Below are 22,386 nucleotides of genomic sequence, written 5' to 3' on the forward strand. Positions count from 1 at the left end.
CACCAAGATTGTGTTCTCAGGAGATGCTCCCAGTTTTACCATTTAAGCAGTTTTCCAAGCCAAAGTCACTTAGAAAGGAAAGCATTCCTCCCCATGGTGCAGTCAGTCCATATCTGAAGCTGTCTACGGACCCAGCCCGCCCAGCTGGACGCCAGTCCCTGGCCCCTTCCTGCCAAGGCCTCTGTGGACTGTTTCCTGATCTGGAAAACTCTAGGCCGAACTCTACAAAACTGCTGGCTTTGGTAAAAAGCAGGTGAATGCCGGCAATTTCACAGGTTTTAGCCCTGAAGGCAGTTTTGCGTTGAGGTGTCAGAGTGGCTGGGCCTCAGGAAGAGCTGCTGGGACCCCAATGGCTCAGAACGTGAAGTGCCCTCCCGCTGCACCCGAGCAGGTGTGGGTAGTGAGCGATGCCTGGACGGCTTAATCCTCAGAAAACCCCCGTCATCCTGCTCCTAAGTGGCTGCAGATGCAGAGAGCCCCCCACACCCGGGCCCACCCCTTACCTCTCTCTGGGCAGCGGCCTGGGCTCGGGGCGGACGGCCATGGAGAGGGGCACCTGCCGGGAGGGGGACGTGAAGCTCAGATCCAAGGAGCCCGCCTTTCTGTGCAGCGGCTCCGCCCCCAGGGCCCCCTGCATCTCGGCCTCTACAGGGCAGGAGCCTGCTCGGCCATGGAGAGACCGTGAGCACACGTCGGGTCCCACTGCGCCCTGGAGCGCGGCGTCCACTGGCAGCTGGGGGTCGTGGGTCGGGGAGGTGGACGGCGGGGAGCGGGACTTCCTCCTGGTGGACGCCCCCGCCAGCAGCTTCCGCAGCCCGCTCTTCTTGTCCTTCTGGGGAGACACACGAACGGAGGCAGATGCGTTAATGCTCCTGGATGCCCCTGAGGTCGGCGAGGGGCAGTGGGGCCCATTAGGAAGCTGTAACACACCCGCGAAGTTGCTCAGAGGAGGAGGCAGAAGACCGAGAGCTTCCCGCTCCTTTCCCTCCTCTCCCTGAACGTGCAGACGAGCCCGCACAGACCCAGACCCCGAGGGGTGACCTGACGACACCATCCCGCTGCAGGCCCACATCCAGCCCAGAGCTCCGCCTCTGCCCGGGGTAGTTACTCCACTCTGAGCCCCCTCCCTGGGTTCACGGGGCGCACGGGTAGCCCGGACTCAGCTCCACTGGGAGGCCCTGGCAGCACTGTGTGGTTTGTGTGTGCACATGTGAGGGGGGAGTGTGACCGCACAGAAGTGCTCTTAGAACAGTGTGCTCACCTGGGACTGGGACAGTTCATGGCTCTCGTGGAGGCTGGTTTTCTAATGTTGGATGGAGATCAGCCGCAGGGGATGTGCTATGAGACAGGCAGCGTGTGGAGTCTGAAACTGTAGCCACCGGCCTGCAGTGGCCACCAAAGGTGTGTTTTGGTGTGACCCCTCCTCTTCCCGCTGGAGTTGTGAGGGGAGTCGTGGTGCTGAAATCCCCTTAATGCACGTACACAGGGGTGTGCACATCCTCAAGGTAAGTCAGAGACACTTTAGTAGGAACGAGTCCAGTGTGCTTCTCTACTCCCAGCACTGGCACTGGCAGAAAGGACAGAAGCCAACGTCCTGAATGCGGTCCACAGCTGGTATGGGCAAGCGCCAGGCCCAGAGGGGAGCAGGCGTGCAGGGAACACAGCAGCCCCATTCCCACATCCACCGGAGCTGAGCATGGGGCACACTCAGGAGAGCGGCTGTCATCTGGCCACCAGGGGGCGCCAAGCAGCTGGCTCTGAGGGGTCCAGTCCCCCAAGTAGCCGGGCTCCTGAGGCCGCCTTGCATAGGGAGCGGTTCCCATGACGACAGCCTCCTAACCTGAGACCAGCAGGGGGAGGATGCAGATGGGAGAACCCGGAGTGGCTCAGGTGGCCTCTGATGGTCCCCAGCCCTTCCGGGGCTCTGGAAGGGGAGCCACACCGGTCACCAGACACACAAGCCTGCCCGGCCTCCAGTCAAAAGATAAAGGCTATCAAGTGGTCACATGGTATCATGAAGCTGAAAACGCTGAAAGTAACTGAACTGGTGTGTATATATGTGTGTATGTGTACGTGCATGTTTGTAAGTGCATGCACACGTGTATGTGTATGTGTGTGCACATGTATGTACGTGTATGTGTATATGTGTGTATGTGTGTGTGTAAGCACACACAGGTGCATAAAATTAAGAACCCTGTGAACAGGTCTCTAGTCTGCCAGTGGCCCTGTGGTGGGACCCCCAACGGAGGGGAGGGGCCATCGCTCAACAGCCTGCAGCCCCCAGAGCCGAGGGCCGACTGCCACTCCTGCGGCTCTGCCGGCCTGGCCAGGCTCTCAGACCACAGGTAGGCTGCGGGCTTCCAAGACCGGACGGTGAAGCCTGGACACTTCGGTCAGCAAAGCCCGAGTCGTCGCTGGACAGCCTGGGCACTGTGGCAGGGACGCCTCTGGGAGTGAGCTGCATCGCGGGTGGCAGCACTGCCAGGGTCCTGCCAGGTGAGTGGCGGGATGTGCGACCCCGGGTGGAGAGGCTCCCGGGGAGACCAGCTGGTGTCCGGGGGGAAGGGGCTCTGTCCAGGCAAGGTCTTCACAGTGACCTTGCCCACCGCCCGGTCCCCCCTGGGTCAGAGCCTCGGCCCCGCTGCTCCTACGGATGAAATAAAGGTGTAGGAAACATGATTGGGACACGCCCAGGGGAAGAGGGCACCTGGCTCTAGGAGGTTTCGAGGTGAAACCACGGCCCATCCCTGCAGAAGAGGTCATCATGTCGGGCCTCCACCACCCTGCCGGGGGCTGGAGCTTCTCCAACCCCTCCCGCACCTCATCCCCCGACGGGTGCCCCCAGAACAAGACATCAGCAGGGCCATGGTGGCTCCATGCTCCAGGCCCCCAGGACACTGGGCACAGTTGAGGAACGTGGCCCGGCCAGCGTTCTGTGGCCCATTGGTCCTGTGGCCCAGTGGGGGCCCTTCTGCCTGAAGGAAGGGAGGGCAGAGGGCCACTCCACCGTGAGACAACGTGGCTGCGGGTTTGGTGCCCACACTTGGGGGTAATTTCCTGTCAGTCTCGCCATTAAATGCGACCGGTCACTCTCCTAACCAACTTCAGCAAAGGCGGATGTCATCACTGGACAACCTCCCCTGTGCCCACTGACCACAACAGAATCCTGCCAACGCCTTCAGCACCCGGTTACCAAACACAGTGGGATTCGGTGCACCCCCCGGGGGTCGTCCTGTCCTGTGTGACGCAGGTAAGAATCAGCGATGGCACCTTGAGGGTGGTGGGGAAAGGCCCACTGGTCCATTTTAGGGGCAATAAGAGGTTGCAGAGAATGCACTTTAGGGTGGATCTAGACTAAAGTTTATGTTAAAGGAAGATGCATTTGCTGGGGTTTCTCCTGGGACCAGGACTGAACTAGAGACCTCTGAGAGCCCAGTGAGACGTGGGCAGTGGGGTCCCTGCTACGTTTTCGGGGCCATGGCTTTCCTACACAACTGGGCAGATGCTGGCAGATGCTGGCAGGTGGCCTGCACCCCAGGCCACCTCTCCCCATCCCACTCTCTCCCACCCTTGGCTCCATGACCTGGTGGCTCTGGCGCTGAGCTTGGAGCAGCTCTTGGAGGCTGGGGGCTGGTGGCTACTTTACATGGGTTTACTTGGGGGATGAGGAGGTGGAGAGCCACAGAAAACCTGGAAGGTGCTAGTTTGCCTTCTGCGACCCGGGAAGGGGTGCTGCCCTCCCTGCCGGGCAGGCTGGTCTGGCTCTAGGATGGCTGCCTCATTCTCCAGCCATGAGTCAGAGCAGAGGGTCTGCCCCACCCCGAGCACTGGGGACCCGGGGTCTCCAGAGCCACCCACGGCCCGCTGTTTCCTGTGGCAGCACAGAAGCAAACGTGGCACTCTGCACCAAGGACAGGGCCCGGCCCGACGCTGCCCAGAGAGGGCTGTGTGTGCGTCTCCTGGGCTGGCTGCCCGCGGCTCTAAAGCTGACGACATGATATGCGTTTGAGCCCTCAGTTCAGTGCAGTTCAAACTGAATCCCACCCCAGGCTGGTGTGGGCCTGCCTCACAGTGCCACATGTCCATGTTTGGTCATGCCCACGTTTTCTGTCAACAGGGTACCACATCCATCGTGGAAGCAGCCCCACACCACCCCGACCCCTCCCGGGCTCTGCTACGTCCTTGCCAAGCAAACATCCACGGTCCGCTCAGTTTCATAACCAAATGACTCCTAGAAACCAAGGACTTTCTTTTCTCAACCAGCCTGACCCACGACCATCAGACTCACAACCCAACCCCTTCCTCCTGCCTGGGAAGAATAGCCAGACAGCGTGCCTGTACCCACTGCCACAGGGAGAGCCCGGGGTCCCACACCCTCTGCCCTGGGGACCGCAGTTCTGGGATAAATGTCTGTTGGGCACTGGGAGCTCCAGTGCTTGAGGACTGTTCTGTGATGTGCATTTGTCTGATCTAGGTTTTGAAAGTCTGCAGTTGGAGACATCAGCACCCTCTGTCAGTGACCAGCAGGTCCAGCTGCAGAGAGCCAGCCAGGACGTACCCGAACTCAGCAACACCCTGAATCAGCTGGACTAACTGGCAGCTACAGACCACTTCCTCCAGCAACAGCAGAACACACATTCTTCTCAGCTCACACGAACATCACCCAGACAGACCACATTCTGGGCCATAAAACACACCCTAACAAATTTAAAATAAAAATTATACAACGTCAGCTTTCAGGTCACAGTGAAATTAAACTAGAAATCACTAACAGAAAGTTCCAAAACACCTGGAGGGTAACCAACACAATCGTAAATGGCACGTGAGCCAGAGAAGCAATCTCAAGGGAATTCTTCAATACTTCTGAGCTAAATGAACATTAAAGTATAACTTATCAAAAATCTGCGGGAGTCGGTGAAAGCAGTGTTCTGCGGGAAATTTACAGCACTGGGTGCATATATATCAGGAGAAAGATGTAAAATTAATCATCTAAGCTTCCACCTTAAGAAACTAGAAAAGAAGAACAAATTAAACTCAAAGTAGAAGAGAAATAATAAAAATTAGAACAGAAATCAGTAACATTGACAACAGGAAATCAGTAGAGAAGAATCAAAGAAACCAAAAGCTGGTTCTTTAAAAAGACCAATGAAGTTGATCAGCCTCCAGGTGAGCAAACTGAGAAGGAAAAGAGAGAGAGTTACGATGTCAAATGAAAGAGGGGCATCAGCACAGGTCCTACACAGCATGGAGGCCGATAGGGAAATGCTGTCAATTATTTTATGCTCACAGATTTGATGAGGTGCATGAAATGGACCAATTCCTTAAAAAATACAGTGTGCCAAAACCTGCACAAGAACTAGCAGGCAGTGTAAATAGGGCTGTATCTATTAAAGAAACTCAGTCAACAGTTAATAACCTTCCAAAGCAGCAGCCCAGATGGGTTTGCGGGTGAGTTCCAGCAAACACTTGAGGAAAAATTATGCCAGTTCTCTACAATCACTTACAGAAGATGGACACAGAAGGAATGTTCCCTAATTCATTCTATGAGGCCAGCATCATCCTAACACCAAAACCAGACCCCCAAATGACAAAAAAACTACAGATCAACACCTCATGATTGTAAGTGCAAAAATCCAGAACAAAATATTAGCAAATAGGATTCGACAATGTTTAAAAAGAACTATATACCATGACTGAGTCAGCACACTGGAGACCAGACAGCCCGAAGACCAGAGCCCACAGGCTGGTTCCACTGCCCGTGCTGTGTGACCCCAGGCAAGTCTCCAGGCATCTCTGAGCCTCGGAGCATCATCAAAAATGAAGAGTTTGCTGAAAACATCTTTAGAGGCTCTTTCCAGTTCCAATATTCTCTCATTTTGTGAAACGGAAACTAGCTCATCCATGAGCAGAAAGTTTATTTTCTCCCGGCCCGTAAAGTAAAGCATTTCTCAGAAGTCACGGAGTGAGGCTTCCCTGGCAGAAGTTCTTCCAGCTCTTGTTAGTTGACAGGTATCACCGATGCCTTCTACACGTGAGGCACCTTCCAGGGTCTGCCAGCCGGGCTCTGAGACTCTTTGAAATGAGTCTTACATCAGGACAGGGCACAAAATAACAACAGATTCCCCCCGATATGCCGGCCCTCCTGGTGCTGGGCCTGCTGCCCTCCTGCCACGTGTCCTATTCCGTCTACACACATGTTGGTTTGGTGACTCAGGACGGGTCATTTCACACACAAGGAAGACTCTCAGCATGTTGGCACTGAGGAGGGCACTGCCCAGGGCCAGGCTGCAGCAGAGGGTCGGCCTTGGAGTGGAAGACGGGTACCTCAGACGTCCTCGCCCAGGCCTGGCCCCCACCTTCCCTGCCTCGGCTCCTGTCCTCAGGCCTGTTGTCCGGTCCAGGTCCCCTTCTCACTGTCGGCCCAGTGCCCAGCGCTCTGTCCCCTGGCACCTGCTGCTGCCATGACCAGACGTGCAAGTTGGGGTGTGACTTCTAACTGGTTGGCTGGGGAGGCTCTAGGGTCAGGTGCTTACGGCTGCCGGGGGCACGAGCTGTGTCTGCCTTCCTGGGGGCTCAGGGGTCCCCTTTCTGACGACTTTCCCCTGGAGTCACCTGACCACCTGGTGATGTGTGCACGAGGCCTCAGAAGCAGGAAGCAGCCACTGGTGGGTGGGACATGTGAAGTCTGGTGGTTGCGTCAAGCACAGACTAGATTTTTAAGTGCAGAAGGGTTAACTTAACACCCTGCAGAGCATCTTCTTAAAAGGCTTCCAAGATCTGGTTCCCACTCTGCTATTCATAGCTGCCACAAGATGACTCCAAAAGCCGTGCCCTTCCTTCAGAAGCACTAGGTCCAAGTCCTTCGATGGGAGGACCACCAGTGACTCCCACCTGCTGTGCCTTCCAAAGACGTGACCTCCACGTCTCTGCACCCTGGGGTCTTCCCCACACCCCCAGCAGCTGAGGCTCCCCTCCAGTGCACGTGCTGAAGGACTGGACCGAACTTCAGCGGAGCTGCTAGGAAAACAGGCGCTGAGGTCAGGGTCTCTGTGACAGTGGCGGAGAGCTCACTGTCTTTTCCTGAGGAAAAATCCAGTGACAGAAACAGCCTGGAGAATACCGGCAACTGCTGTAAAAAAGTCCATTTGCCATAATTAAACATGGGCACACCCACAACGGGGTTACCCAGAAACAGGTCGGAAGCAGACGGCTGAGTTCTCACAGTTGGTGAAGTCGGCCTGGCTCTGGTCACGGCGGAACAGGGTCGGCCGAGGGCCCCGCTAGGCACACCTCCGCCACCAGGCTTGCTCCGACGCCACCGCCTGGCCCTTCTGCTACAAACGGAGCTGCGGCGCGTTGCGCTTTGCTCTAAATCAGGAAACCGTCAGCTGGGGTGCGGAAGGGAAACACCAACAGGCGTCCTTTCCGACCAGTGCTGTTCCTGCTTTGTTCTCCAGGTGAGAAATGAAAGCCACGCGGATGACACACTTCTCTCCCGGCTCTGACGCTGACCATCGTTGCTGCACCTGTGGACACACTCCCACTCTGTCCCACCAGGTCCCCTTCGCCGCCCGCCTGGGAGCGCAGCACGAACCGCACCCCCACCCCACTGTGCGCCCTGCCCCTGGGCCAACCGGGGAGCCCTCCAACCGGGAGAAGATAACTCGTCTGCAGCGTCCTCCGGAGGGGCCTCCAGGTGCCCCATGGACTCGGCCGTTCCTCATGATGCGGGAGAGCTGTGAGCAGAGCGTGAACCTCGAGCAGAAGCAGGAGGCCCCGAGAGTCTCCTGGGCAGGAGTGGTGAGAGCTGGCCCAGCGACACCCATGGGCGGGAGGCAGGGTATTGCTCTCCACGAGGCCCCTGCACGCCTGGCCCCATAGACAGGAGCCCAACCTGCCTCCCGCACTGGACAGAGGGAACTAGGGGCCAAGAACCAGGAATGCTCACAGAGGCACCCAGCTCCCCTCCAAGTCCGCCCTAGTTTCTGCTCAGCAGCCTCGAGGCCCAAGGGACCCTGTCCTCCAGGAAGGATGTGCAGCAAGTGAGAGGGTGGGGCCCCATGCCCTCCTCCGGCTCTGGGGGAGACAGGCTGCAGGTGGAAGGGACAGACCACAGCCACGTGACCTTCAAGCAGACGTGGATGCAAAACGTGGAGCAAGGGGTCACTTGACGCTCAGGTGCCTGCCAGTCGCAGGAAAACACGGTGAGGAGACCGAGCATCTCTGTGAGGCACCTGGGCCTGAGAAGGCTGGTATGAGGGGTGGGCAACCCTTGGGAGTGGTCCATACCAGACTGGGTGCCGTCCCCACGGGCAGGAGGGGGCACACTCTCATCAAAGACTGGCTTTACATCGAAAGGTTTGAGAAGGTCCACGGATGGTGGCAAAGCCAAGGGAGCAGGAGAATGAGCCGAGAAAGACCGTGGCACAGCCTGGGCAGCCTGGTGGCCTGACGACTGGACCCAGCTCACTGGCCTTCAAAGACCAAGAAGGTGAAACAGCTCATCATTTTAAAATTCAGACCCCACTTGTGTGGATACTGGGTCTAGTAGATTACACCATTAGAATGAACTTCACCTTTTACTTACAAATTGCTTTAACTTTTAAAAACATGGCTATTGGGAGATTCTAAATTACATACATGGCTTGAGTTACGGTTGTAGCAGACAGCACTGACTTAGAAATCTGGACCCTCACCCTGGCTCCTCTGATGTATGGCTGGTGGCAACTGGGTCCAGCTCACTGGACCAGATTCGTTTCGTGCAAAGAGCCCACCTTCCCTCCCTGCGGAAGAACCGCGGGAAGTGCTGTGCACACCAGCTGCGAGGCTGCCGTCCTCCTCTGGCTTCTCCCCGGAAAGCAGGCCGCCCGCGGCGGCTGAGCAGGTTGTGTGCTGCACAGGGCAGCACTTCAGAGGGAGGAGGCGCTGCTCACACTGCATGTGAGCAGACCCATAGGCTTATTATTAAATATCCTGACACACGGCAAAGTAAGTGTCTAATCCTAGCACAAGGAGTGTTTGACAATGGTTTTCCAACAGAAGGGACTACAGCATCCTGAAGAGGGGCACTCTGTGTGAAAACTGTCGCTGGGTTCGGGGCAGCCCTGCCGGCACCTGCGGCCTGAATGCCACTGTAAGGACAGGTGCTTGCTGCTTCGGCCTCCCTCTGTGCCCTGTGCTGGTGCCCACATTCCAGCCTCAATTGTATGAAATGTGATTGGTGTCTGGTGCCAAAGAGGCACCACCTCCGGGGCCGGGGCCAGGGCTCGCCCAGTGGAGCCACTCACCTTCTCGTTCCTCCTCTCGTCTGGTCTGCCTCCCGTGTTGGTGGGGCTGGGTGTGGACGGGCCACTGATGGGGCCCCCTCCAACCTCCCCGCTGAGGTTGGCGGCGCTGATGTTGGGGGGAGTGATGGCCGAGGCTGCTGACGTGAGCTGGACGGCAGTCCGGGGGCCCGGGGCCCCGATGGCCATCTGCATCACGGGCTGGTGGCTGTGCTGCGGGGATCCCATGGAAGGGGGCCTGAGGCCGGTGGTGGGCAGGCGGGATGGGGAGCTCTGGGTACGCAAGGGTGACACGGTGGCGGTCGGCCGGTCCTGAGTCTGGGCTGGGTGGGCAGCTGGAGCACAGGGATGGAGAGAGCAGGATGGGAGGTTAGTCTGCAGACCAGGCTGGAGGGTGAGGCCGAGCAGCCCACCCTACCCTGGCCCCTGCACAAAACTGCCCCCACCAGAAGCTTGGTTGGACATCATTTCTGAGGTTGCCATGAATGTGGCAGTTCCTAGTTTTCTATAGTCTTCGAACTGGTGTTCTCTGCTGCGTTGAACCAATACAGACAGAAGGTTTGCACAAACCCTGTCAGACCGTTCACAGACCTGAAGCCTGTGGAGGATCTTTGAAGAAGCCTGGAGATGTCCTGATGGCTGAGCACCACTTCATGGAGGGTAACCTCTGTGGACAGCACGGCTCTGGTCAGGCTCGATTGGCGTGTGCCGGCCCAGCCTGGGTCTCACACCCGGAGCCTGACGGTCATGTGAGCGGCCTCCACGCCGGGCGGCCTCCCCCACTTCACACCCCTCGGGTGCTCCCGCCCCCGCACATCGAAGGGCAGCATCTGGATTTACAGACCAGGAGCCTCCCGACAAGGGACCCAGCCTCGCTGCCAGCAAAATGCCCCCTGAAGACGTAGGGGTCTGGAGCCCAGCCCGGGTGGAGCCTGGCGTCTGGAAGACAGAGCTCCCTCTAAATACAGCTCCGAGCCCAAACGAGCCCGCTCCTGCCTGTGTGAGCAATTCTCAAGAATTACGGATGGGAGCCAGTGAGCCCAGCAGAGAAGCAGTGACAGCAGCCTGGTGGCCTGACCCGGAGGGAGGACACGGGCGGTGGCAGCGACACCACGTCATATCGCGGGTCCCCCGGCATCCGGTGTGCAGATGCCATCGCTGCGCGTCACCGCGGCAGAGAAGCTGCAGGGCACCCTGTCCTCGCTGCCCGCCGCTGGCACATGCGGACTCGTGGCTTCAGCAGAGCAGCGGCCTCAGCCCCAAGTAAGCCTGCGTAAGCAGAGGACGCACATGCCCTGCGGGACTCTGTCTGATGTTAATTTATGTTGGATTTTGTCAAAAGTTTTCCCACATGCATTGAAATGTCATATTATGTTTATTTTTTAGTTTGTTTTTGAATTATATTGTCAAACATTAAACAAACTTAAGTCCCTGGGATAAACCCTACTTGACTGTTGTTATCATTCTTTTAATTTACTGCTAGATTTGATTTGCAAAAATGTTGCTTAGAATTTTTAACTCCATGTTTCGAGTGATATCGGGCTGTCGTTTTCTTTTTTAATGTATAAGTGGTGTTTTGTTATGATGGTAATCCCAGCTTCACAGAAAGAGTTAGGGAGCATTCTCCCTTCTTTTCAATTTTCTGGAAGAATTTCCATAGAACTGTTATAACTTCTTCCTTCACCAACAGGTACAATTCATCAATGAAGCTGCTTGGGCCTGGAGTTTTCTTTGTGAAAGGTTTAAAACTAATTCAATTCCTTTAATAAATATAGTCCTATCCAGGTTATTTAGTTCATCTTAAGTTATCAATTTGTGTCTTTCAAGAAGTGTATCCATTCTGTCTAATTGAGTTTGTTAGCATTAAGATTTTTTATAATAATCCCTTACTATTGTGTAGAATCTGAAGTGATGTCACTTTTATTGTTCATGGTATTGATAACTGGTGTATTCTTTCTTTGTTCCTTACCCACCTGCCTAGGCTTATCAATTCTGAAGCAATCTGGATCCTGACTCTGTCAGAGGCAAGTCACTTAAATACCTCTGCACCTCATTTCCTCTTTTGTAAAATAAAGAAAACAGAATCTACCAGCATGAGTTGTTTTCAGTATTTGGGATGACAACCTATGTGAGACGCACACACATCTCACACACAGTTCAGGGTTCACTAACTCGGGTGTCCATGGAAGCCTTACAGAACATGACACCTGTGACTAATGCGATCGAGTGTGTATCTTGTTCCATTCTTTCAATTTTAACTCATTTTTTAGATTTATATTTAATATATTAAAGTCTGTTTTCATTTACAGCATATGGTTGAGTTTCGTCTTTTTATTTTTTTATTTTTAATTTTTTTAATAATCTCTGCATTCTACTTGATGCTATTTAGACCGTTTATGTTTAATGTGATTTTTTTAAACTTTTTTTTTTATTGAGTTATAGTCATTTTACAATGTTGTGTCAAATTCCAGTGTAGAGCACAATTTTTCAGTTATACACGAGCATACATATATTCATTGTCACATTTTTTTTCGCTGTGAGCTACCACAAGATCTTGTATATATTTCCCTGTGCTATACAGTATAATCTTTGTTTATCTATTCTACATTTTGAAATCCCAGTCTGTCCCTTCCTACCCCCCATAATGTATGATTTTTATATTAGGTTTAAACCTACATTTTACTACAAGTTTTCTATCTGACCCATGTATTCTTTGTTCTGTCCCTTCCTTTTTACATCTTTTGGATTAATGGAAGTTTCTGTGATTCTGTTTCATCTTCTCTGTTAGCTTGTTAGCTGTAACTCTGACATTTAGTGGCTGCTCACATCTTTATCATCATCTACTGACAATTCCTCACACACAACACATAGACTCAAGACTCCTGACAACGTACATGGTGCTTCTGTGTCTCCTCCCAGGCTTTGTGCTTTTGCCATCACACACTTTACTTTTACATAGATTTTTAATCCCGAACTTCACTGATTTTCTTTCTGTTTAAAGAGTTATATTTTAAAGGTATTTAAATAGTAAGAAAAAACCTTATATATTTATCCATGTAGTTATCATTTCTAGTGCTTCTCATTCCTCTGTATAGATTCCCATTTCCAACTAGTATCATTTCCCTCCTTCCTAAAGAATATTATTTGACAATTTTCATAGTGTGGGTCTATCAGTGATGAAATCTTTTCACTTTGCTACGTCTGAATGACTCTATTTTGCTTTCATTTATAAAAATATTTTTGGTGGGTTTAGAATCCTAACTTGACAGATTCGGATTCCTTCAGGACTCTTTTAGTTTCCCACTGTCTTCTCACTTGCAGTGTTTCTGATGAGAAATCTACTGTCACCCTTATTCCTTTCCTACTTTATGGATCTTTTTTCTCTTGCTACTTTTATGAAGGGGAGGTAATTAGGTTCCTTCACTGATTTCCGTTTGGAGGAGGTACTGGGGGTTGAACCCCTGACCTCTTGGGTGCTGAGCATGCGCTCTACCACTTGAGCTATACCCCTCCCCCTTTCTTTTGCTACTTTTAAGGTTTACGTCAACACAGAGTTTGAACAATTTGATCATAATTTGCCTTGGTGTAGTTTTCTCTATGTTCCTTGCATTTGGGACTCACCAACTGTCACTGATCTATGAGGTTATAGTTTTCATTAAGTTTAGAACACTTTTGGTCATTGTTTCTTAAAATAATTTTTGTCTCTCACCCTTTTGTCCTCTACTTTGGGGACTCCAGTTACAAATACAATAAGCTACTTTAAGTTGCCCCATTGCTCACTGATGGTCTGGTAATTTTAAAAAATTCTCTTTTATCTTTGTTTCACTTTTTCATAGTTTCCACTGTTATATCTTCAAGTTCACTAATATTTTCTTCAGCAATGTCTAATCTGCCATTAATTCCATCCACTGTATATTGATCTCACAGTGTAGTTATTTTTAGAAATTTGATTTGGAACTTTAAAATAGCTTCCATGTTTCTACTTAACTTTAGGAGCATATGAAATGCTATTACAACATTTGTTTTAATGCCTCTGTCCACCAATTCCAACATCTGTGCAGGTTCTGGTCAGTGTCGACTGGTTGATCGAACTCATCTTGTGGGTCATATTTCCCACTCCTTTGCATGCCTAGTGCTTCTTTATTGCCATCAGACATCCCCTTGCAGGCCTCTACCACAGGGCTTTCCCACTTCCACCATAAGCATTGCTCCCTTGTCCTTCTCTCTGAGGTGGGGCAGAAACAGGTCTCTGGTTCTCTGCATCTCCAGAGCCTGGCAGAGTAGCATACGCAGCTCTCCTCCAGGGCTCTGTGCAGAGGAACCAATGGCTGTTCAGGGCTCTTGGCCACGGGGTGGATGCCTTCGTCCAATTGCCTGATCTCAGCTCGGCTGAGAACACTGACGAAGGCCTCTCAGGGGCCTGGCTTGGGGTCTGCAGAGACGGGCAATCACTGCCGGGAGCGGTCCATGATCTGTGCTGTCAGCGGTACGTTCTCTCTCAAGAAGCACAGTGAAGAGGAAGATGCCGGGGTAACTCCATGAGTTTAATTTACTGATGTGACAGGGGACATCTGGTAGCCTGGCTGTAGCAGCAATAATGTGGGGACAAGCCAGGGCTGGAACGCACTGGGGAAGCCGTCACACCCTCCTGCGCCTCACTGTTCCCACACATGACATTAAATAGATGGGGGAGCACGCCTGTCTCCCTGTGGTGGTTACCATGGTGACTGAGGACAGAGATGCAATGCCGTTCTGTCCTGGCCGTGCCAGTTCTTTGATTCTGCTGTTACTCCAGGCCACAGATGAGACAGGCAGGTCATGTTTTGTCTTTGAACTGGGGAGTCGCCAGCCTGGCACAGCATGGAAAGGCCATTGCAGGGTATCTGGTGCAGGCCCAGGGCGGCCGTGCTGGGCGTGCACACTGTGAGGGGCAAGCCCGCTGACCTCTCCATCGTGGAGCACAGAGAAACGTTCATGGCAGCCTGGGGTAAATGGACAGGAAGTTTATAAGCAGAAGGGACCTGGCCTGGGCCTTCAGTTGCCCAGGTGCTCCGAGGGCCAAGGAGATCAGTACCCTGGTGCCCTTTGGACCTGGTCACAGTACAGCAGTTGGGGGCTCTGTGTGGGGTCCTGTGGTCACCAGGTACTCAGTGGCTGCACCCCTAGCCAGAGACTACCAGTGAACACCCTCAGATGCTCTAAGGCACAGCTGGTTGGAAGGTCACGGTTGGGGCAAGAGGTCTGGTTGCCGCAGACTCTTTCAGTACAGAGACTCCTGCTTCTTCCCACAGCCCCATAGGCCACAGCTACAAAATCAGACCTCACTTTTCACTAACGGAAGTCTACGTACACAATCTGAACACAAAGACTGCAGGCGCGCAGAGTCCCTGTGCCGGCAGGTCCGCTTTGGAGGCCCTACACCAGGCCAGTGCCAAGCCCTCCCCTGAGGATTCCATGGAACAGACCCCACCACTGCTGGAGGGGACAGCACTCAGCATGAGGCTGGGCGCAGGCACCAGAAGGCCACCCAACTCCCACGGATGCCAGGGCACTGGGCCCCCGAAGGCCAGCCTCCTCCCCTGAACAGCTGGATGCTTTTATCACCACCTTCACCCTGAAAGGGATCCATGGGCCCCTCATGTTTCGTCTTCTGAATGGAAGTCACATTCCAGAGTCGGTCCAGAGTCCAGGCCAGGTGGTGGGCCAGCATGTCTGCCTCCACTGCGGTGAGGTGGGATTTGCACACGGATGGGAGCTCCACATAAGGAGCCAAATGAGCCAGGGCCGCAGTGGACTAGAGCCCACAACACCTCTCAAAGCCACAAGCCACTGCCTTCCCCAAGAACCAGCCCCTCTGTTTCCTCTTGGCAAGGGGTGCCTTATCATTCTCCAGGGCAGCCAGTCCAGACATCTGCAAACTGCAGACTGGGCCCCTGCTCCTCCGAGCACCTCCACCAGCCCACCTCCACATCCCAGCCCATGTGCCTCCTGATACGTCATCATTTTGCCCCAATTCTGCAACCCCATTGCTGTGTTCAGGCCTACTGCCACCTTTCAGCTGGACGGCAACACCTCCCCAGTCCCCAAGCCAGCTCTTCCTCCTGATGGTGCCCGACGATGTGCAGGAAAATCTTGCCCTCTTATTCAGAATCCCCTGAGGGTCCCCACGGCCTGGACGAGAGTTCAACCCCCGTATCGTCAGTAACAAATTGCATTTACATTTTTGGCTCCATGCGTTGAGTACTCCAGTGACATTCTCTGAAGAAAGAGTAAGGCCAGCTGCAGCGTCCTCTCCTCCCTTCCGGTCAGTCTGGCTGCTGGCGAAGTTCCAGGACGGTGAACAGCCATCACTCCTTCCAGCCTCAAAGCATTTCATAAAGGGACTTTGTGTCTTGTTACCAGCTCTGTCCTGGGGGCACTGCCTAACTGGGAGACCCCTTAGTGCCTGGCACACAGATGCAGCTGACCCACAGTCGCTCATGGGGCGTCCAGAGGTGCCAAGGTAACCACACAGTCCTCTCGCTACACAAGGTATGTACATATCTGTGAAGGTCTCATCCATTCCAGCTGCCAGGACAGGCTGTGTGGTGAGTCAGGACACCTCCACACTAGCAGAAGCTCATGACTACAATGACCCCTCTGTGGATTGCTCGAGACCTGGGCCAAAAGGACACTTGAGATTTGTGCCCCTGGGACCCCCTCCTCAAATTTTCCAGCAGAATGAGGCTCCCGTGAGCCTCCTACGTACCGGTGGGGGCGGCGCTCCGGGCTTGGCTGGCCGCCGGCTGGGCTGAGTGCCGCAGACAACTGCCCATCGGGGGAGAGGCTTCTTGGTGCTGGACCTGGTGTTGGACTGTGGCCGGGCTGCTCAGACCCCCACCGCATGGGTGGAGGGTTGTTGCCATCCCTTTGGCCAGTGGAGACCCTCCGACCACATTATTCCGGGGTAGCCCAGCCCCTCCTACGGGAACCCTGAGGAAACAAAGAGAATGAAGTCAGATGAGGACACAGACAAAAGCCCCCGACGCAGGCCACTGATAAAGCCCTGCTCATCCCCGGGGGCTCTGAGAGAGAGAGAGGCCACAACGTCCAGGGGTTAAACCCTGGGCTTGAGTCAAACCCTGGGTAAAATACCACCAAGGTGAGCCCTGCAGGCAAGTGGTGCCCAGAGCTCAGGTTGGGCAGCAGAGCACCTTTACAACCTTCAGTCTCCAGAAGTGAATATTTAAGAAACAGCAAAAGAACTCCAAGAAACAGAGGAACGAAGCTATTTTGTTCTAGAGCTGCTGCCTTGATTCAGTCTAGCCAACAGCTGTGTGTCCCCAAACACATGCAGCAGGAGTAGCGTGGATGCATCTGGCACGAGGCGGGAAGCAATGGTGAGGACTGGCCTCCCTCTGGACGCACCTTCTTGTTCCTGGGCCCCCAGGGAAGGGCGCAGACAAGCCCTGCGCTTCTGAGGGATGCCAGGGAACTCCCGTTTGGTACTCAAAATAGATGCCTCTCACTCCAGACTTTCCAGGAAACACAAAGGAGCACAGGACCTGAACTGAGCTTCCAATGGCTTCCACACGTGCTGGCACTGAACTGTGCACTGGCTCTGAGTGTGCAAGGTGTGGCCAGGTCTGGGCTGGGAAGCTCCTGGTCCAGTCTCAGGGATCCCATTTGTCCAAAAGCCAGGAAAACTCCCCTTCTGTTCCCTCAGGGTTTCAGCTGTGAGTCCCTGGAGCCACACATAGAGGGGAGCAGGCAGTGCCGCCTGTGGCTCCTGGACCAGGCTGGACGCCCTGCCTCCTGGTGGCTGGGTGCCGCTGCCGGTGGCCCCAGTCAGGGAAGTCATGGCCTCTGCAGAGCTGCTGTGGGGAGAAGGGCCTCCTGAACAAGGCCTCTCCTTCCAGGACCACAGGCAGCACCTTCCTTGGCCCTTAGGGCTGGGAAATCTGCCGGGAGGCAGGGAACACTGTCAGCTGGACAGCTCAAACTGTGAATTCCTTTTTCAACCACATCTGCTACTGCTGCCTGTTAAACTCACTTTTACCCCAGGAAACAATGTGTAGAAGTTAAATGAACTGGGCTCACAAATCATGGGCCTTTTTGGGAGGGGCCGTGGGTGACGTGGCTCCCCTCTCCGACGGCTCTGAATTACAAATCAGTCCAGCCATCAGTGCAGGTCTGAGCATTATTTGTTTGCACTGAAGTCTTGTTGCAAGGAGGGCAGAAGCCCCGGGGTGAGTTTCCGGTGGACCCGCGTGTCCTCTGAGGTTCCCAGCAGTGAGACTGACTCTGAACCCTGCAGTGCATCTCCTGTCTGCGGAAACATCTGACAACTCTGGGCCAAGTTTTTAAAATTGCTTTTTCTATTTTATAAAAATAATGGTAAGTTTGTAAAACACAGGTAAGCACAAAGAGGAAGAAAAAATTTAATTACCCATAATGCTCCACTCAATAACAGTTGTTAAATTTGGAGAATATGAACGGTTTCCATCAGGTACGTGAATGCCGTGTGTTTTGAGCACACACCTGCTGGACTCACGCGCACACGCACTGGAAGGGACGCCCACTTGATCTCACTCTGTGACCTCCACCAGCGACTCGTCCCCCTCCCCGGCCCCGCCTTCTCCACCCACCCCAGGCCTTCTCCCCGCCACGGGGCAGGTGGGGCGCCCGGCTCCCGCGGCAGGGGTGCCCTGGCCGCCCCGGGCTGTGCGTGGGGTCCCCGGACCGCGGCGCGGGGCGGGGGCAGCGCGGACGCCTCACCTGGACGCGGGCGTCACGTAGTTCCCGGGGAACACGCCCGACAGCCCGGTCCTCAGGGCGGTGCCCTTGAACCAGCCGTCGCGGCACTTCTCCAGGACGCGGTAGGCGTCGCCCTTGCGCAGCTCCAGCTCGTCGCTCTTCTGGGGCTTGTAGGCGTAGAGCGCCAGGTACCTGCGGGAAGAGGGGGTGCTGGGGCCGCGCCGGTGCCCACCGCCCGCCCGACCCCGCAGCGCAGGCCGGAGCCAGGTGCACAGGTGCGGAGGTGCACGCGTTGCGGGGAAGGGACGGCCTCCCCTGGTCATCTGGAGCCGCGCTCCCGCACGGCCTGTACTGACCCAGAGCTCAGTGGCCGGAGGCCCCGGGGGATGTGCCAGAAGCAGCACCACCCCCGCCACCCCGCCGTCTTATTCCGTTCTCCTCTGCCGACACCGTGCTCCGGGCAAGGGAAAGCTTTAGGGGAAGCAGGCTGGCTACGTGTGCGGCCCGGGGCTGGGTTTTCCTCACTTGGTCTCACCTGCCCTGCTCACCCGCTCTCTGAGCTGGAAGAGACTCAGAGGCCCTTTTAAAGAAAAAGCAGCCGGTTACGGACGCCATAGATCTGTGACTAATGATTTAAATTCTACTTTTAAGCCTTTTTGAACTATTTCGTGGCGTGAACCCCGGCCTGGGGCTTAGGAGCTGTGCCTCTGCCTCAGCCAGGACCCCATGAGCTGCCCAGTGATCCCCGTCCCCACCCTTGGGTACCACTCGTGAGTCCTTGCTACCTTGGGGGTTTGTGGAGCAGGTGATTTTAACTTAAGAGAGAACAGTGTCACAGATCCCGGCAGGAAAGGGGGCGGGGGCTTCACTTCAGTGAGGAACAGAGACACGTTTAAGAGGCATGCCCCCCCCAGGCCTCCCACCAGGACCTGCCTGGTGCACACGCTGCCCCTGCTGGGTGGGCTTCTGGGGACTGGAGCTCCCGGACCCCCAGAGCACCCTCCTGACCCCAGAGGCCCTTCTTAGCAGGTGACACAGAAACAGGAGGGCCTCACTGGGTTCAAGTGAGGAGAAGGGAGGCATCCTGGGTCAGAGGGACCTCGGAGGAAGAGGCTAGAACAGGATGAGAAGCCCGCAGGACACAGAAGTCCTGGCCATGAAATACAGTAAAACCAGATGCACAAAACCTGCCCCCACCCTAGCGTCCTGACCACCGCCCCCCCACCCCCCAGCCCTGTGCCTCTGCCTCTTCATCGAAGGCCTTGCCCCACATCCTTTGCTCAGGCTCCTTCCCCTCCCCCTCTCCCCCTGGGTGAGAGATGGACTGAGTCTTAAAGACAAAAGTGACAGGAGGAAGGACTCAGGGCCTCAGGGAGGGTGAATGAGGCCCCACCAGGAGGACCTCGTTGTCTGGGGTGAAGACCCACATGATCCAGCCGCCACCAGGTGACCAGGGGAGTGCTGGGCATGAAACTGCTTTCACGCTTGTGCCACTCAGGGGGCTCTTGGGGGTGACCGGGAATCTCTACAAAGTCCCCTGAGAGCTCCAGACGTGGCTCGAGGCTGCCTCACGTGGGAGGCAGGTTGGAGAGAGGGGGCAGCTGGTGTGTGAGGGACTGTGACCCGCCTGCTTGCAAGGAAACAGTGAAACAGAAGACCCTTTTGTTTGCCTCATTCTGCCCCTTCATCGTGTGAGAATGGTCTTTCTGATTCTGTGGCTGGTGACGCACAGTGGCCAAGGGGACACCAAGCGGGGGTGATGACTCCCAAGGGTGCATGTGACATGGGGTCTCCAAACAATCTCAGTCCCTGGGGGTTGGGGGCAGAGGATGGCTGACATCGAGGAGACAGAGGACCCAGGCCTCGGTCCAGGTGGGACCTGGGCTAGGAGAGAGGGTGGTGGGGCTGGGGGAGGGAGAAGCCGGGACACGTGGACGGATAAGCGGCAGGTCAAAGAGGCAGTGGAGACGGGAGCTGAAAGAGCTTCTTTTCACAGATACCAACCAGCCTCCAGTCCCGGGGGCCAGGGTCCCTCCTCCAGGGCACGGCGGGCAGGACACGATGCAAAGGGAGCTTTGCCTGGGTCTCTCTCTCTCTGCCTCCCATCCACCTACCCAGCCTCTGGGACCTGGGTGACTTAAGGGGCCACCCCACCATCCACTTGAGCGAAGCCGTGGACACAGGGATGCCTGCAGGAGGAGGCACTGTCCCTGTGGAGAGAGGACAGACCCCAGGCAACGAGTGTGAGGCTCATTTGGCTCCGTGGCCCAGGATGGACCCACTCCCCAGCCCCCCACATCCGGCTCAGTGTCCACCAGCACCCACTTCCCCAGGGCAGGGCTCAACCCAGATTTTAACAGTAGCGTAAGTGTGAGCAACTGCGGCAGACACCAGCCAAGCCATGCGCGTAGTCTGACCCTGGGGAGGCGCTGTCAGATCACACGTGTGACTGTCTCTGGGGGTGAGCTGACTGCCTTCACTCGATGTGCTAGGTAGGGTCCCTGAGTCATTTAAGGAACAAGATAAAATCCCCATCACGAAAAGAATGAACCTTCTTCAGATTTTGAGCCTCAAGTTGTCTTGATCAACCTTTAAGTCAGAAAAGTCTTCTTTCAAAATTCCATTTTTACTTTCAATAAATACACCATGGCCCCTAATGATGTAATAAAGGCAGAAAACAGGCAACTGAGAGGTGAACTTGGTTGAAACCATTGCCCAGTGTGGACCCAGTGTGGGTCCCTCGGGCTGGGGCACTAGCACCGCCCGCTTCTAGGACCCCAGGCTCTGCTGAGCCTTGTCATTAACTTATTTGCACACAGATCTGGATTTACTCCACGTCCACCTCCTCACATGGGACGTCTAGGCTCTTAACAGTGGGAAGTGGTATTTCCTTCCCAGTTTCAGCTATTTATCAGATGCCCAGTGATTCTGGTGCCCCTCGGGTGGGCACTAACAATGGCAGGGAACCCGGGTGTCACTTCCAAGGATGCCTTGGTCCCCGGGAAATGAGCCATCCTCCTCTTCAAAGTCAGCAGAGTCAGAACTCGGTTTTACCTTGTTTATGAGGAGCTGCCTGCCACGTGGGGCTTGCTGGACAGCATGCAGGGCTGCCCCCAAGCTGGCTGCCCTGGGCAGAGGCAGGACGGGGGCGGAGGGGGGGGAGCTGACACTGGTCACGGTCTTGCCTTAGCCCCCTGTGAACGCTGAGGCTGGGTTCCCCGCCCGCTTCACAGCTGAGCAAACAGAGGCTCAAAAAGATGGAGAGTCTGTGTTTATGCAGCAGCAGCGAGTTAGAGGCAGGCGGTACAGTACGTGGCTTCAGGGACCTGGTGGGGAGAGGCGGGCCTGGAGCAGGGGCTCCATGTGGGGCACAAATGCCCTTGCTATCTTCATCTTCATTTTAAATTTGTTCTCCAATGAGCAATCCCTCCTCGGGTCTCAGTGTTTCAAGTTGGACCTCTGGGTGTGCTGTGCGTTGCTGGGATGACAGATGTAAATACACCTGCCTCACATGGAAAGGCTGTGCCCCCGCCCGATTCCCTTCGGTGCCTCGGAGGAGAGCCGGAAGCACATGGGACTGTAGGCCTCTGTTGCGCTCTGTACATCTGCCTGCGGCTAGTGCGGGGGTGGTGCTGCCCAGGGAACGTGTCCTCGGGCGTCCGCTCCTTCAGAGTGACTCAAGAAAATGCCACAGGGGGACCACACTGGAGCAGAGGAGGGACTGGCTGGCTCCCAACCTGATGCCTGCAGCTCTCCATCCCTGCAACGGGCCTGGTCACTCTGTCCTGTTCCCAGTGCGGCCACGGGGTGCACCCCTGGCACCCCTTCCCACCACATCCCCTCGGCCGTGCCTGGCAGAGCCCCGTGTGCTGATGGTGCCCACAGTGTTGGAGCTGCAGCCTGTCCTCAGCAAGCCTGGGGGCCCTGGCCAGGCACGGGACGGGCCCTGGTGGCTCCTGGCACCCCCCCCCACTCTCCACCCCTCCTACAGGCCTCGAGCTCAGCACCGCCTCCACGGACGGCTCAGGGCAGTCCTGCACAATCTGTAGGGCAGGCTCGCTGCCCCTCCAGGCCCGGATTCGCCTCTGTGGGTTCACCAGGTCAGTGCTTATACTCAGGTAAGGGTGGGAGCGTTTGATTCTGAAAGCCTCTTCCCCACTGCCCAGTAGCCTGCGTGGGGCTTTCGTGTCGATCAGAAAAGGTGCCCTCCTCTAGGCAGACGCAGCCCTGCCAGTGCGAGTCGCTGGAAAGTCAGGCCTTTCCCAGCACAGGTGCACCTGCTCAGCCAGGGTCAAGGCTGTGTCCCCAGGCAGCCTGCCCTCCGGGAGCAGCCGGCACTCCCCTATCACTGGCTGACTTGGCAGGA

The 22,386-nt window shown here is 55.3% G+C and overlaps 1 protein-coding gene across 1 annotated transcript in view; it reads right to left on the minus strand.

Annotated features, from left to right (window-relative positions):
- Positions 1-22,386, minus strand: part of SH3RF3 (SH3 domain containing ring finger 3) — a 115,897-nt gene that overhangs the window by 6,472 nt on the left and 87,039 nt on the right. Inside the window, exons 6-9 of the mRNA XM_072951200.1 lie at positions 18,042-18,212; positions 16,033-16,256; positions 9,288-9,619; positions 504-832 (exon numbers count right to left, since the gene is read on the minus strand). Of these exons, the coding sequence (XP_072807301.1) occupies positions 504-832; positions 9,288-9,619; positions 16,033-16,256; positions 18,042-18,212 (1,056 nt within the window). The remainder of the gene's footprint in view (positions 1-503; positions 833-9,287; positions 9,620-16,032; positions 16,257-18,041; positions 18,213-22,386) is intronic.

This window comes from Vicugna pacos, chromosome 28, assembly GCF_048564905.1.
Source record: "Vicugna pacos chromosome 28, VicPac4, whole genome shotgun sequence".
In the NCBI taxonomy this organism is placed as follows: Eukaryota; Metazoa; Chordata; class Mammalia; order Artiodactyla; family Camelidae; genus Vicugna; species Vicugna pacos.